This window comes from Centropristis striata, chromosome 1 (assembly GCF_030273125.1).
Source record: "Centropristis striata isolate RG_2023a ecotype Rhode Island chromosome 1, C.striata_1.0, whole genome shotgun sequence".
In the NCBI taxonomy this organism is placed as follows: Eukaryota; Metazoa; Chordata; class Actinopteri; order Perciformes; family Serranidae; genus Centropristis; species Centropristis striata.
In genome coordinates, this window is record NC_081517.1 from 18,752,890 (window position 1) to 18,769,426 (window position 16,537).

The following is a 16,537-nucleotide window of genomic DNA, read 5'->3' on the forward strand; positions in this document are numbered from 1 at the left end:
AAGACTGCTGCTTTCATCTTGAGTGACTTCAAACAGCTGTAAATGTGCTCAGTTAACATTAATTTGCATATGAAATATCTGTTATTTTTTAATCCTGGTATCATTGAGGTTGTGAGTGCATCAGCTTCAGTGAAGTAAAGGCGATAATAACTCCTTTTCACTTCAAGAGCAACAGTTCTCTGTGCTGTTGACTCCCTCTAGTTCACTATTACACCTTGGAAACACCATCACACACACAAATACAGAGAGGTGTTAAATATAAGGGGGAAGAAAAGCACATCTGCATGTATGTACCATTCTTTTGAACAGAATATCTAAGGAACACTTGGAGGGGAATTTCTTCAAATTTGGCACAAACATTCACTTGAACTCAAATATAAAGTGATTAGATTTATTAGATTTTATGAACTTTCATACAAACATTTCAAAGGATAAAATGAGGAAATGATAAAATTTTATATTCAAACTTTTCTGGCCATTTTCAACACCATAACTATTAGATTGGTGACACCAGTCTTGAAAATGATGTGATTTCCTTTACATCTTTTAGCAGCTGGGTTAAAGATGTGTGTGAAGCATCCACATTTTTGCAATTTATAGGTTCTTCTGTAACACCCACATTTGAAGTATGGTCAACTGTCACGGCTACATATGAGCCTGGACCAGTGGTTGTAAAAGTATTCAGATCCTTCACTAAAGTAAAAGTATTAATACCACACTGTAAAATTTCTTAACTGCAAGTAAAAGTACTTAAATTAAAGTAGTTATTATGCAGAATCGAACCACCCAGCTTGTTATATATGTTACAAATATACCATTAGATAATTTGTAATAATGCATGTTTGTAAGCAGCATTTTACTGCTGTCCAGGTAAGTTTCATTTTAACTACTTCATACATATTGTGATTTGATTACCAATAATGCAAAACCATTTAGTATTGATCACCTGTTTTTCATATTAAGTCTTGACCTGAAAAGTAACTAGTCACTAAAGCTGTGTACTGAATGTAGTGGAGTAAAAAGTCCAATATTTGCCTCAAAATGTAGTGAAGTAGAAGTTACATAAAATGGAAATACTCAAGTAAAGTATATTTACCTCAAAAATGTTCTTGAGTACTTGACCACATGTACTTAGTTACATTCCACCACTGGCCTGGACAGACATGGATGTAAACTACAACTTGACCGGTATGCAGAGGCACACAGACAATAACTTCCTCTTTTGAAAGGTAACATCTTCTAGTTTCAGAGGTGGAATGTGTTGTTTTTGTACAAAATACTACATTGTGAAAATATGTCACAAAGGACTAGCAACGTTTTTAATTAAATCTGTTTTGTTTAACAGGAAACAATTACATGTTATTTCTTTTTTATGTGAATCACTTTATAACAGCTGTTTTGAAAGTATCTAAATAAATAACTTTGCTTGTTTGCAGGAGTAAATCTGCCATGTGGATGTTCATCCGGAGACTCCGCCGCCTCTTTGGCTGGTTAGCCCCGCCCACACCGAGCGCTCAAACCGGCCATTGGTTGATGAAGGCTCGGCTCAGCCCACGAGAGGAGTTTATAACTTCACGGAGAAATAAAGCAGCGAGTCACACAGCGGGAGGTCACCCACTGATCGAGGCTGACAGAGCGGCTCTGACTTGTGTCTGCACCATAAACATGTTGTAAATAATAGAGAATTATTTTGTGTCCCTGAAAACAGTGTCACAATGTGGAAACAAAGCGGCGGATCAAAGAGCACCTTCAGCTCCGCAGTGGGACCTCGCGTTGTTGCCGCCGCGGTCACCTGTCTGCTCGTGACCGGGATGCTGGTCGTCACCGTCGGACAGCCGAGCAGCGGAGACCCGGTGGAGCCTCCAGCTTCAACGAGCGGAAAAGTTTTCTCGGCGTATTTCCGGAAACTAACCCGGGAGAGGCGAGCGATAGCCGACCCACCGCGGAGGAGCGCTCCGCCGGGGCCAGTGGAGCATCTCTCCCCGGCAGACCTGTTCATAGCGGTGAAAACCACCGGGAGGTATCACCGGCAGAGACTGGAGCTGCTGCTGGACACCTGGATCTCCAGGAACACGCAACAGGTGAGTGGAGGTCACCTGATACCTTTCACTTGGAAACAAGTCAGCTGAATTCTCCACTATGATTCAGAGAAATGGGAATTTAACTTCATCAATGTACAAAAACATGAGTTGAACATGGCTTTTGCAGCTGTTAGACTGCAATATGCTGTGTTAATGTGGATCCAACCCATTCAGAAAGTGAATAATCATTATTCTTTACTCATTTTTGTGTAATTCCTTGTCAAACATTAAGAAAATAAAAAAAGCTTACCAAAATATTACTTTGAATTTACTTGTAAACTGGTGGAAGAAGTATTCAGATCCCTCACTTAAATAAAAGTACTAATACCACATACTGCAGAATTACTCCTAAAAGTAAAAAAAGGTCAGCATCAAAATGAACTTAAAGTATCAAAAGTAATAATACTTGTTATGCAGAATGACCCCACTCAGATTGTTTTATGTATTCTACATGTGTTTTGGATTATTATTATTAGTCATATAAGCAGAGTTTTAATTTTCACAAGGTTGGGCTCATTGTAGCTGCATAAATTGTTATGAGGTTTAATTTAATAGAAAATGTCTAATTACTTTAAATTTATCATGTTTTTTTGTGTTAAATCTCGACCTGAAAAGTAACTCAAGTTGGCAGCTAAATGTAGTGGAGTAAAAAGTACAATATTTGCCTCAAAATGTAGTGGAGTAGAAGTATAAAATTACATGAAATGGAAATACTCAAGTTAGTAAAAGTACCTAAAATGTACTTAAGTAAACCTACAGTTACTAGTTATATTCCACCACTGCTTGTAAGATATTGTGATCTGATGTTGTGTTATCTGTCAGCTGGTGGAGCGTCACATGAAGGAACATTTACTTTAACATCAGAGCTCAGGAGGCCATCATCTGACCCCACGCAAAGTGTGATCCTGTATAAATACTTCCTATATGAAGGGAAGTTGTATAGTAAAAGTTTCCCTCATCTCCTCCTGCAATTGCAAAGTGGTTATAAACCCCCTGACATGTGACCAGGTCCGCTGGCTCTTTGATCCAGCCTGCTGGTGAATTGTAAAACAGAGATAGAAGCCTTTGTAATGCATGAGAGGGAGATCTGAGGGTTAACGGGCGACCACACTGCTGCTAACGTGTTGACATCATACAACCGGGGCACATAAAGAGGAGAGAGCATACTGAATAGACCCTGGGTTTCATTAGGCTGTCTCAGTGAGATGCAGATTTGTTTAAAGGCTGCCAATACAACAAAACTATTGTTCACTATTGTCATAGTTCAGACTCACTGTAGTCTGCATTATGCAAACCAGCTTTAAACACTTAATGTCATGGCTTTGAAATAAATAAAGTTACATTTCAGAGTGCTTTGCTGTTTCAGAGGTGGAAAGTAACAAAATAAAAGTACAATTTTGTACTTTTATAGCCTTTCTGCTTTTATTCCACTACATTTAAAGGTGTAATATCTAACATTTGCAGATTAAAATGTCAAAAACCACTGGTCCTGTTACCTGTTTCCAAAAAAATTTAAATGCATAGACTAGTAATCGTAATTTTATTCGAGGTAACAGTCTGTTTCATCTGGTCACTGGTCAATGGCGTCATATAACCTTTAACCCCCCTGGTTGCTCTGACTGTCACTGACTGGCAACTCTAGCTGATACGTCAGAGAGTAAAACATACAATGTCACAGAATTATACACGGTAACAGTGATATCGTTTTTTTCTGTGCTAAACAGCATCGATTTTTCATTAATTTCTGCCATTTTAAGATAAGATAAGACTTTTATTATCCTGCAGTGTGGAAATGTAGTTGTCACAGCAGCCCAAGATAAAGACACATAGATATAGAAAACAGGATTAAGAATATAAAAAATATGTATACATACATTATATACACATTATATACATATTATTCTCAACACAGTTTTCCCGTAGAAACCTAATTTATTGAAATATTTCAATATCAATCCGCTTCACAACCTTGTGAGTACCAGTCACCAAGTTAGCACATTCAGTAAAGTTAAGTTTAGCATGCGTATAAAACACCGAAAATCACAGATTGCAGCACTAGGCTACCCCACGATTGAATCAGCTGCATAATGTTGCACCAGCTGCACGGTTAGTTGACACATTTAATGCCAAGTTAGGTGGTTGGCCTTTGGAGATACAGTCAGGTTTAGCCAGGGCACACCCCAGCACCAGGGTTCACAGCAGGCTGATGGGCAGCAGCAGCACTAATGACAGTAACAGTAACAAGTTTGATGATCCGGCGAGAAGTCTGGGCAGTCTGGGATCAGATCCACCTGAGCTGGGGATTGTATTCGCTGAATTACTACCGGTGTTATTAACAGGCTCCCCAGCTCAGCTACCACCACAAATAGAGTCTAATTCTGTCGTAAACATTGCATCTCTTTAATGAAAATCAATGCTGTATCACAAAAAACACATTAACTTGTTCATTTTCATTATTTCTGTCTTTAGTCACTCCAGATAGATTTTCATTGGCAGTGGTGGCTGTTTAACAATAAAGACAACAACCATGATCCCGAGTACCTCATGACATAATCAGTCTGTTTTTTGTTATTATATTGATTGAGAGACCACTAATGGCAGAAATTTCATACTGTGCATGTAAGAGTGACATAGAGTCATTTATTTATACTACACTAGAGTTATAAGACAGCTTTGGTTACTTGTTATTTTTGCTAGAGATTTTATATGCAAACATCTGCTGAAAGAAGTCGAGATAATCCTCCACCTGGACCAGGTCCAACAGTAAACTACCTCTTAGACCTTAATTCTAAACCGAAACCAGTAATTTAACACCGAAAGGAGCTGTTCTTTAGCCTGAGTACTTAAACATTTGCTTAACCTTCAGTTTGTGTTTACTCAAGTACTTTTTTGTAATGATGGGCTTTTTTGTATACTTTAGTATTTTCTATTGAGCCATTGTTTCTTTAACTGAAGTGAATGATCTGAATGGGTCTGCAATTTATACAATTTTAAATTTTTGATTCATTGCTCCATTATTTGCTTAAATTGTGATTGAATTATGATTTTCCAAATGTCACTGTACTGGAGGAAGCTGGAAACTCAGATTTTTGCTCTAAAATGACTAAAAAGGATAAATCAATTGGGGGAAAATAGTTGTCAGTTAATTTTGGATTAATCGACTGATCATTTCATCTCTGTATCCTGATCTTTTTTCCACTGATCATATTAGAAAACATCTTTCCCTTGTAATTAAAGCAGCAGTCCTGTGATCTGGGGGAGCTGTAACATGACTACTGGATTTGGGAAGAGGGAGTTTTTGAGCCTCACAGATAAATATTTGAGATCAAACGGTACGAACAGACAGCTTTTTGGTCTGAATCACGGCGGTGAGTGAGTCAAAGATGAATCTGTTGCTGTAAAACACATGGCGCTGTGGTAAGCTGCACCCAGCGGCTTCAAAGCTCATAATCGAATGCAGACACGACTGTGGAGCGCTCAGCGGTCGCTCTGATTTCCATTTAAACCTCAGTGTTTGGAGGAAGGACTCACTCAAGTCTCATCTCATGCTGCACAGCGACTGTTGATATGTAAATAGAGCTTGTGTTGGGGAAATCAGCTGATGCGTGTGCGTGTGCGTGTGTGCGTGTGTGCGTGTGTGCGTGTGTGTGTGTGTGTGTGTGTGTGTGTGTGTGTGTGTGTGACGCATTCCTGCATCTGCTCTCACGGTCAGGTGTGTGTGTGTGTGTGTGTGTAACTCTACCTGTTTCCCAGACACACCTCTATACTGTGAGATTGCTGAGTAATGGAAATTCAGCAACACACACTTTCTCACAGTGTTACCTACACACACACACACACACACACACACACACACACACACACACACACATACACATGCCCTGAGAACTCGCCAGAGTTCTCATGGGAAGTTAAAAATGTGTCTGATCACAAGAGTAAACACACACACACACACACACAGAGAGACTCCACTTTCTCCTGCCTCGGTTGTTGTTGTTGTCACTGTTTCCTGTGTTGTAAAGCTCAACTCCTGCCTACCCACCAACCCCCCCTCTTCAAATCCACATTTTCTCTTCACTCTGACCCCCCTTGGCCCAGCACACACACACACACACACACACTTGAACAGACTCAGGAGCTGACTGCTCTCTTGAGGCTTAAGAGGCTCAGAGTGGAAAAAAAACTCAAGACTGACGAAAACTCACAGCTGGCTGGACACACAGATATGTTTTTCTCTGTGTAACAGGCAGTGATGTGATCACACAGAGATTTATTATTGAATTTGTGCTGCATGGCAGGAAGGCTGCAGAGTGGAACCTCTCTGAGCGACTTCTTCTCACTGGGGGAGCACAGAAAGTTTTAGGACACTTTTTTTGTTATCCTCCTTGTCCTGCAGCACTTGACACAATTTGATTTAAAAAAAAAAAAACAATGTGTAGTTGCATGAGAATAGTTTACTAATCTTTAAGTGGAACGGAAGTCAGCAGACAAGTTAAAACAAACTTAGACAAAATAAGTCAATACTTTTTATTTGGCCTTGAGTCCTTTGCAGTTAATTAGTGTCTAAAAACTATAATGCACTAACATAAAGAGACTCTTGGCAACTTCCCCGCTGAAGTCCTGGCAGGCCTGCACTGCAGCAACCCATTAAATATTGATCTGCTGGTCTGCAGGTCGAGAGTCGTCTTGGCATTGATGTTAAAAAGTTTTATAGACTTCAAGGACACTTACAGCAGTTTTAGACTTTATCTAACATGTTTACAACCAGAGATGAGAGTGTTGAGTCCAGACTGAAATATCTCAACAACCATTGGATAGATTATAATGAATCATTGTACAGACATTCATGGTGTCCAGAGGAATCATTGTAGTAACTTTGATGGTCTCTTCCCTTTTCATCTGCATACCTGCAAAATTAATGACATTTCCATCAAGTTGTGAGGTAATTTTTTCCACTAGGTTGGGTTGTGGCCCTATAGCTTGCTCTGTGTATTTTGGCATTTTTTTTGTATTTTTAAACAGTTTTAAAAGTATTTCTCATGTCACAGAAACCACTGAGATTGAATCTTGTGCTTTGGATGTTATTATACCGACTGTTTTTCTGTGTTTTTGTCACTCTGCAAAGACCTGCTCGTCTGCCTGCTCTCATCCCAACATGAACATGTAAGATGTTGCTACACGACTGTAATATAATATTATATCGCAGTGTTTAGAGTTGCTACCAGTTGATGGTCTGATCTGAGCCTGGTGTAGCCTTCTTCTGCAAGGTTGCCAGGTTGGTTAAATTGACAGAAAATAATATGAATATTGAGAAAATAATCAACACTATGACAAACCACGAAAAAACGTTGTCAACACACCCAAGCTAATTTAAAATGTAAAAAATTATACATTTTTGTATTGCTGTGACTAATTGCAGCTAGCGTGGCTGTCAACATTTTACTTTCGTTTGACCTGCAAATCACCAACATCATGCTCTCCAGGCATCATAACCTCTCGTTGCTTTTATGTTTGGCCATAAATATATAGAAAAATATAGACAAAGTCATTTTTATATAATTTTGTCAAGATATAATATCACCAAGCCCTTCTACAAGTCCTGAACTGTTCACATAATATGGATGAAAACAGCCCAGATTTAAAGTTCAAACCTACTCAGATAGACTACCTTATTACTAACTTACGTTAAAAAGAAAGAGCAGCACCTGATGGCATTTAAGCACAGTGTGAATCTGATAAAGCAACATGATGAACATCTTTGTTTTTAATGTCATGTGTTAATAAAAATCTATTTAAGCATCCTGTTGTGTGCTGGAGCTTTTTTATCTCCTGTGGTTTAGTGATGATACAGTGAGAATCACTGCTGTGCACAGGGTGTCTTAAATATTTTTTTAGCCTGTAATGAAAGCTGAGATTCAGCAGTTTAACCTCATTGTCACTGTTTCATTTCAAATGCTTGGTCCTGGATCACAGAGCCACGACAATATTTACACACACTGCACGCTTTGCACGTGCACCCAGGGTGTGTGTTCACTTCCTGTGGAAAGTTGAGGGGTCTACACGGCTTCCTGAGCAGCGGAGTGACCCTCAACCCTATCACTCATCACATAAACACACACACACACACACACAGCTGCTCTGCTGCTGATAGACAAGGGGCTTACCTTCGTCTTGGCTTCCCTCCAATATTAGTAATGCTTGCTGCTGCTGTGTGTGTTGGTGCATGTCAGTGTGTGTGTGACCGAGGAAACAGGTGGAGAATCACCTGAAATCACAAACAATCGTCCATGAACAATGATGGTGGAGCAGTGAGAGCTTCTGTACGATGGTGTTTTTGTTCCCCTGCTGGTCACTGAGGGCCGCTGAAATAACATGAACTGTGTGTGTGTTTGTGTTGTTTTCCACAGACGTTCGTGTTCACTGATGGAGAGGACGAGAAGCTGAGGAAAAGGATGGGTGAGCGCGCGCGCACACACACACACACGCAGCAGTTTCGCTGAGTAGCAGTGGTGTTATCTGCAGTCTGTGAGCAGGAAAGCAGGAACCAGGCTGCTGACTGGGCAAAACTGTGTTTCCATGAAGTGCAGGAAGTCATTTCAGTCTTATCAACAGGCCTTTCCTCATCTTACTCATGGAATTGTTTTACTTTCAATGAGGTATTCTTCTCACTATCAGACACATTGTGCAACACAATGCACAAAAATGTGTAATTAGGACATTTATTAGGAGTCTGGTTATGATTGGACTCATTTTAAAAACAGCTTTCCTGCTTCTGGAATGAATATTTTGTCAAGGTTTCTTCACCAGGCATACATATTTTCTACCCTAATGTAACTCTAACAAGAGCTGCATTTGGAAAAAAAAATATCTATTTGTGATTTTTTTTGACTTATATTGCAATAGGATGTATTGGAGGGAATTATATTTTTTGCAAAATTTTTGCATTTCTGCATTATTATTATTATTATCATTGAAAAGTTTTATTATTCAAATTAATGTGGTGTAATTATTTTTCAAAGGCTCTCTACCAAAAAACAGTCTGTAGCATCTGATTTGTAGGCTGGGACATCTTGCGGCACCACAATACTTAATTTGAAATGGTATTGTGACTTATATTTTGCCTTTTAAACATATTACACCTCCTGCGATTTAGATTTTGCACCATTCCTCATTGCAATTTTAACAATATTTTGTTAAATTGTGCAGCTCTACATCTAAACATTTCTCTGTCAGGGTTGGTTATTGATTTTATTTGTTTGTCATTGTTCTTCAGGAGCTCACCTGATCAACACCAACTGCTCAGCGGCCCACAATCGCCAGGCCCTCTCCTGTAAAATGTCTCTGGAATATGACGCTTTTATTAACTCTGGAAAGAAGTAAGACACACTCTGCACACGCAAACACTTGTCCCAAACAAACACAAAGAGCCTTTTCACTAACTCTCGTTGGTCGCAGGTGGTTCTGTCACGTCGATGATGATAACTACGTGAACGTCGGCTCCCTCCTGAAGCTGCTGTCTCAGTACGGTCACACACAGGATGTTTATATCGGCCGGCCCAGCCTCGAGCGGCCGATAGAGGCCACGGAGAGGCTCGGAACAGCTGACATGGTAAACTTTTAATTGGTTGAGGGTTTTAACTTTCAGCAGCTTTGATTCCAATTAGTATTCTGCAGCTCTGCTCCATTACTAATATATGCATCAAGATCTCAGTCTCTGGTTAGTTGCTCGCTTTATTCTTTAAGGTGCCAAAAGAAAGTTCACACTGTTTTTTCTCCTGTGTGTGTTTTGTGCAGAAGCAGGTGCGTTTCTGGTTCGCCACAGGAGGAGCTGGGTTCTGTCTGAGCCGAGGCCTCGCTCTCAAGATGAAACCCTGGGCGAGGTAAATCTTCACTATATGATACATTTGCAGCACATATTTAACTATATCATAAATCCTCCTGTTTCTTATTCTCACTCTAATTCTTTCTCTGCCCAGTGATGGAGCTTTCATGGCAACAGCTGAGCACATTCGCCTCCCAGACGACTGCACCATTGGTTACATCGTGGAGGGGCTGCTCGGTGTGAGCCTCATCCGCTCGGCGTTGTTCCACTCCCACCTGGAGAACCTGGGCCTGGTGTCAGACATACACAACCAGGTAAACACATGCACACACACATGCATATACACAAATAGAATCACAGATCTGCAGACTGTCTAAACAGCTTGTGTTTTTGTCGTCGTGCCTCTTTTCAGGTGACTCTCAGCTACGGAACGGTGGAAAACAGCAGAAACACTGTCAACCTGAAAGGAACTTTTTCAATAAGTGAAGATCCTACAAGGTAAATATCTGTGTGTGTCAGTTTATGACACAGCATAAAAACAGCATAACATATAGGGCTGCAACTGACGATTATTTTATAATTTGATGATTCTAAGGCTTTAGTGAATAGTTTGAAACTTCGTCCATAGCCCCAGATTCACTCACTAATTTCACTCTGCTGGGGTCTTTGGCACCGTGATGATTGAGATGGTTACTTTTGTCCATAAATCTTTTTAGAAAATTACTGCAAAGGTGAATTAATAAAACAAGACTGAGTCACTTAATCTGCCGAGTCAATTTATTCAAATTAATGATAATTAATAACTTAATGCTTAAAATTTTCAAAGCATCATTTAAAAACCTCAATAACAGCTGTAAATGTAAAAAAAAAACAGATTTTTTGTTTGGTCTATAAATTGTCAGAAAATAGTGTGGAATGCACAATTTCCAAAAGCCAAATAGTGGCATTAACTTGCTTGTTTTGTGTGATTATTAAGACATTAACTTTATCATCACACAAGACAATTTAAAAAACAGATAAAATCATCACAGTTGACAAGTTGGAATTAAAAAAATTGCATTTTTGTCTTAATAATTGAGAAAAGCTTCTGTCACTCAACTAGCCAATGAATTGATTTCAGCTCTATTTATGATTATCACCTGTCTAAGTGTCCAACTTGTATTTTAACTGTTTAAACAGAATAAATGCTTGTGAAGAAAAATAAACTTTATCCTGTGAATGGTGGTCTGTGATGCTCAGTGTAAGACAAAAGGCAGCCTTCATTACATCACTGCTGACATCACAAACAATACGAACCAATCTTATCTTTAGCCTTCCTGACATTAAGTGGATTTCTTTTACTTTATTTGCTTCCCTTCTTTCTTCCCCCTTCTTTGCTTTCTGCTCCAGTCACTCTAATTGAATTGGACTGATTGTCATTATTACTGTAGCTAGTCAATAGACTCTGATGGCAGCGAGCCTAGAGAGTGAGAGGGAGAGCTGGAGGTAATGAGATAAGCCTGTCGACCTTTAGGTGAAAAGGTTAATTAACGATTAAATTAATTATAGTTAATTGTGTCGATTTAAATATTTTTCGGCAGCCCTGCAGCTGCTCAGTATGTTTGAGGAAAAGCTTTAAAACGTGTTCTCCTTTATGTAAGAGGTTGTCGTCGTGTGTATGTTTTACTACTACGACAAGCTTCCTGGCTTTGTTCATTGTGTGTGTGTGTGTGTATGAATGTATGCACACGGCTTATTGTATTCTTATTTTGAAATCCCCAGTTGGCGGCTTCCAGGCATTGTGACACTCATTTCCCTCTCTTTCTCAGGTTCAGGTCGGTCCATTGTCTGCTGTACCCAGACACCGCTTGGTGCCCGAGCCCCCGGACACTTTAACGCCATCCAGACGCAGACAGACTGGTGGAGAAGAAGAAGTTGGTGTCTGCCTTAACTCTGTTTTCTCTGATAGAGGAGGATATCATTGAAAACATCCAGGAATAAAGAGGAGTCCCACTGCTGCCCTCTTCTGGCTCCCCAGTGGTGAAGAAACATTTGGACATAAATGTTTTCTTCTTATCAAGCACCAGTCTGAGTAGTTTTATGAGGGACGACAGTTTTTATTAGTTTGACACCTGAACTCTGAGTGTTATATGGTGTCAAAAGGCCAAAAACTGCAACAAGAGAAGAAGATTTAAGGTCAAAATTGTTGGATGGATGGAAAATTCTGAGACAACTTTGCTATATTTAGGGTAGCACGAGAGAAAAGCCCTGTTGTTACCAAATCTAAAGGATTTATCCTCTTCTTTTTTATCCCCCAAATGTAGAGCTGAACCTGTCAGACCTGCTCCATATTTCCATCAGCTGCACCTTCTCACACTCGGCTGTCAGTTTCAGCTTGTTTGTTAGCTTCAGCTGCACTCAGACTCAGCTGTGCATTGAGCTTATTGCTTACATAACATTTTTTATTGAGGTTTAGAGGTTTATTTAGCTCTGTTGCAGCTCTTTTTATCAGCTATGCTCACCAAAGTAAGAGCTGAAATCCTGGCAGAGCTACGACAACTTCAGACAGGTCGAGAAACATGAGTAGTAAGACAGTCGGATAGATGATAAAATTGTCTTTTTTACACTTTTTGTAAGCTTAAGAGACTAAACAAACAAGATACAACATGTTAAACTAGAAGAAGCGCTAAGGTCAGAAGAAAAAAATAATTTAAATAAGTTGAACTATGACGTTTTCTGTAAAGGTCGCTGTCATTTTTATGATTTTATTATTCTTCTGAGTAAGTTTGACTAGTTCTTAACCCTTCAAAATTTTTTTTTTATGATGTTGCCACATTGCCAGATCTTTCTTATTCACATGAGAGACTTTTATTGTTAACGTGTGAAATTATGGCCAAAACAGAATGATCCTTGTAGTGTTTGGATAAGTGGACACGTTGGTGGTGCTGGATGAAAAGAGAGATCCTCACACTCACTAAAGCTTTCAGTCTCTAGGAACCATAAATACCAGTTTATTGACATTCAGTCCAATTGTTTTTTTGTGATATTTCACTCTGGACCAAAGTGCCGAACCAACAGAAGAGCCGACAGATTGATATTATCATCCAGAGAGATTCTAAACTGCAGCTGTTTAATGTAGCTTGTTCTGCTTCTCCTCACATTCTCCTACATTTCCAGTGTTTTCTCTCCACTTTCTCAGCCCTGAAAAATGAAAATGTTACTTGGATACAATCCCTCCCCCCTTTGCCTGTTCCAGTTTTAATCCATGTGGATTATCCACTGCTACATTGAATAGATGAAGGAACAAACACACCTGGGGGATTTTAACAGTGTTAAATGAAGTTTTATGTTGTTAGTGTTCAGTATTATCTTGTCTCTGAAGAATATCACCATGACTGAGCACAGTCATGGTGCTGTTTGCTGTTTTATTTCTTCTGTTTGTAATTCATCATATTTTAAAAAGAGAAAAAATGAGGAAAAAGTTTGACATTATGGGGAAATATGCTTGTTTCTTTTCTTGTCTGTACGCTAAATATGAAGCTACCAGTTAGCATAGCACAGGAGAAACAGCTAGCCTGACTTTTTCCAACACAACCATCTATAAAACCACACATTTACACTCAGTAATGGGCATATTATGTTCATTCATGAGTTTAAGATGTGCTGGAAAGCCAATCGGGTTACCCTCAAACAAAACCAGGCTAGTTGTTTCCTCCTGTCTCCAGTCTTTGTGCTATGCTAAGCTAGGCTAAGCTGACTGGCTGCTAGTTCAAGCTACATATTTACCGAAAATGTAGAACCAAAAAGGACAAAAAAATGCAAATAAGTATTTTCCACAATGAACTATTCTTTTAAAAACTCATATTCTGAACTCATCCAGTAAAGCCTCTGTTACCAGTTATACTTCCTTAAAAAATGGTGGACTCCACCTTTCTTAATCTGTCTAAATGGCTGAATCATGGTTGTTAATTATGTGTATTGCTTTAAATCGCTACACAGTAGCAGTGTAACAATGAAATCCCTAAATGACTCATGTTGGGTCGCCTTCTATCTTTCTGTGCATTGAAAGCAGTTGTTACAACTGAATGAGAGTTGTTAAGTTAAATTCTGTCCCTCGTTAAATGAATGTATTTGATGAAACGTTGCTTCTGAAGCAAACATGCTCTCCAGTATCTGGACTGTGTGTACACATGGAATAAAAACTGTTTCTGGTCCTGAATACGTGACTCTGTTTTTGTGACTGTGTGCTATAATCATTTTGGGGGAATTTAATGTGATTTGTAAAGGACACTGTTTCAATATTTCACCTCTGACCTTGTTTCTGAGCTGTTGGGTTCCTGTGTGGAGACCCTAGTCCACTCCGCCCGCATCTGCAACCCCACAACAACAGCCGTCCTCTTATCTGATCGAGCCATGCACAAAGCCCCGGAGAGATGATGGCAGAACCAAAACATCAGCAGACTGTGTGTGTGTGTGTGTGAGTGTGTGTGTGTGTGTGTATTTCATGGCCTCTCTCCCACTGTGAACTCAGACTGTGTGGACCACAGGGAGTATACAGTAGTAAATTTGTGAGGTTATTTTGGGGTTTAACATGTTTTTGAGTGCCCCCTGCTGCCTGCATAAGTTACTACAATGAGTCAAAAGTAGTTTTATTTATTAAAATCAGCTTACAGTTGCTGGTTTTGAGTCATTTTATATATATATATATATATATACTATATATAAAGCTGCATATTTTAACTGACAGACTTCCAACCGTCAAATAATACAACTCAAATACTAAAATTAAGTTGTTGTTTTTTTAGGTTTTCCACAAAAAAGACATTTTGTGAAGGTCCATGGACTGTGTAAGCATCAGGGATACAGACTTTATCATCCATTTATATCCCTAAAACGTTAGATATATTGTTTTGTATACAACTCCTCCGGTTTATATTGTATTTTGGGTTATTACTCGAACATGATTACACACTTCAATGGTTGAAGAATACATTTTTTTCACATTTGTCCGTCTGATTTTATCAGCGTTCACACTCTGTCTTAAATGCACCTGTCTCGTTAAGCCCCCTTCACCCAGTCTGCTCTGATTGGCTTGCTAGAAAAATATGTGCAACTACACAATGGTAGTTCTCTAACCTTGGGTGTAAAACAGCGGATGGGGTTGGTATTTTGTAAAAAGCCTCAATGTGAAATAGGAGAGGAAGCCAAATCTGAATGGCTTGTTGAATCCAATTTTTACTGACTGTGCTGTCCAATTTCAGTTTGTGGTTTGTACATACAAAGTTTGTACAAAGTTTGTGGGTTGGTACATACTCCAGATACTAACATGTACAGTATGTGCACAAGCATTAAAAAAGTTTGTTTTTTTTTAAATGTGTCCCATTTAACAATAGGCCAATTCTAAATTGAATCAGTCAAAGCAGTCTTATAAACATTGTTTAGCCACCAGCCCTCCTCTTCCTCACATTGTTTCTGTCTTTCAGAAGTAGGTTACCACCACCCGAAATAGCTTGACAGGCATGATGTGTGAAAAGCTTGTTTGCTGAGTCACAGTGAACAGGAAAACCAACTCCAAATCTGAAGAATTGCATTAGCTGAACATCTTTTTCTTCTTCTTTTTGACTGAGCCCATTTGCCGTATGTGTGTCAGTTTCTGCAGACAGCTCAGTGTCTGAGTCACATTTTGTTTGACTCAGCTGCCTGTGGTTCAGCTCATACTTTGACAGCTTTATCAAAGAGCAAATGAGACATACTAATTTTGCGACATGCACTAATAAGCTATTTTGCAAAATTCTAGTAGATGACAACACTATCAGCTTTACTCCAGTGATGATGCTCTCTATCTAAAGTACAGAATATGATGTTGATTGACCTTCTGCAACAGTTTTTTGATTGGAGGTCAACCTGCACATTATTTCTAAATGCTTAAGATTGGTTTTACTGCTGTGGTTGGACAGATCCTCAGACATAACACTGACTGACACAAGACTCTGACATCTTGTCTGAGAAATGACCTGCAGCATCTGAATTCAAATGTCCGTTACTGCTTGATTCTGATTAGATCCAGTGTCTCTACACACTTTAAGTCTGAAACATTTCCTCCAGGTGAGAGAAGTATGGATGTACAGCAGAGTTCAGGGTTTAAATTGTGTAATTGCACCAAAAGACCACTAGATGGAGACGAGAGGCAATTCCTTGCATTGCAGTGCAGACTAATGATATAATGTCAATTCCTGCCATCACACCTTGAAATGTGGAAGCTCAAAATTATATTTCAAGTATTTCTGATGTTGGTTTGATCTTATTTGCCATAAATTCAGAGTCAACTTCAATGCTTTCCCTTTGGACTATGCTTTCATACTTTACAATTGAATACATTATTCTGGCTGAGGAAAAATGTTTCAAAATGCAACTCTATTCACCTTGACTTCTTGACTAAGGAATTATGGTAAAAAAAAAAAATACTGCTATAAATACATCAATAAATGAGTGTCTAACAGTAAAAAAAACATGATAATTGCAATCAACAGCTGCATTTAAATATGAACCCTAAATGAAATGTACCCTAAGAAGGTTAAAACATCAAATTAAAGGCATCAATCATGTGAAATTCCACTAGGATGAGTCAAGACAAATGAAGATATTTTGATCATTT

The 16,537-nt window shown here is 39.0% G+C and overlaps 1 protein-coding gene across 1 annotated transcript; it reads left to right on the forward strand.

Moving 5' to 3' along the window:
• Positions 1-1,621: 1,621 nt before the first annotated feature.
• On the forward strand, positions 1,622-12,213 carry LOC131977624 (beta-1,3-N-acetylglucosaminyltransferase lunatic fringe-like). Its single transcript, XM_059341021.1, has 8 exons — positions 1,622-2,081; positions 8,489-8,537; positions 9,355-9,457; positions 9,537-9,690; positions 9,876-9,961; positions 10,058-10,217; positions 10,316-10,401; positions 11,712-12,213. The coding sequence occupies exons 1-8, from the start codon at positions 1,716-1,718 to the stop codon at positions 11,776-11,778; spliced, it is 1,071 nt and encodes a 356-aa protein (XP_059197004.1). The 5' UTR covers positions 1,622-1,715; the 3' UTR covers positions 11,779-12,213.
• Positions 12,214-16,537: the final 4,324 nt, after the last annotated feature.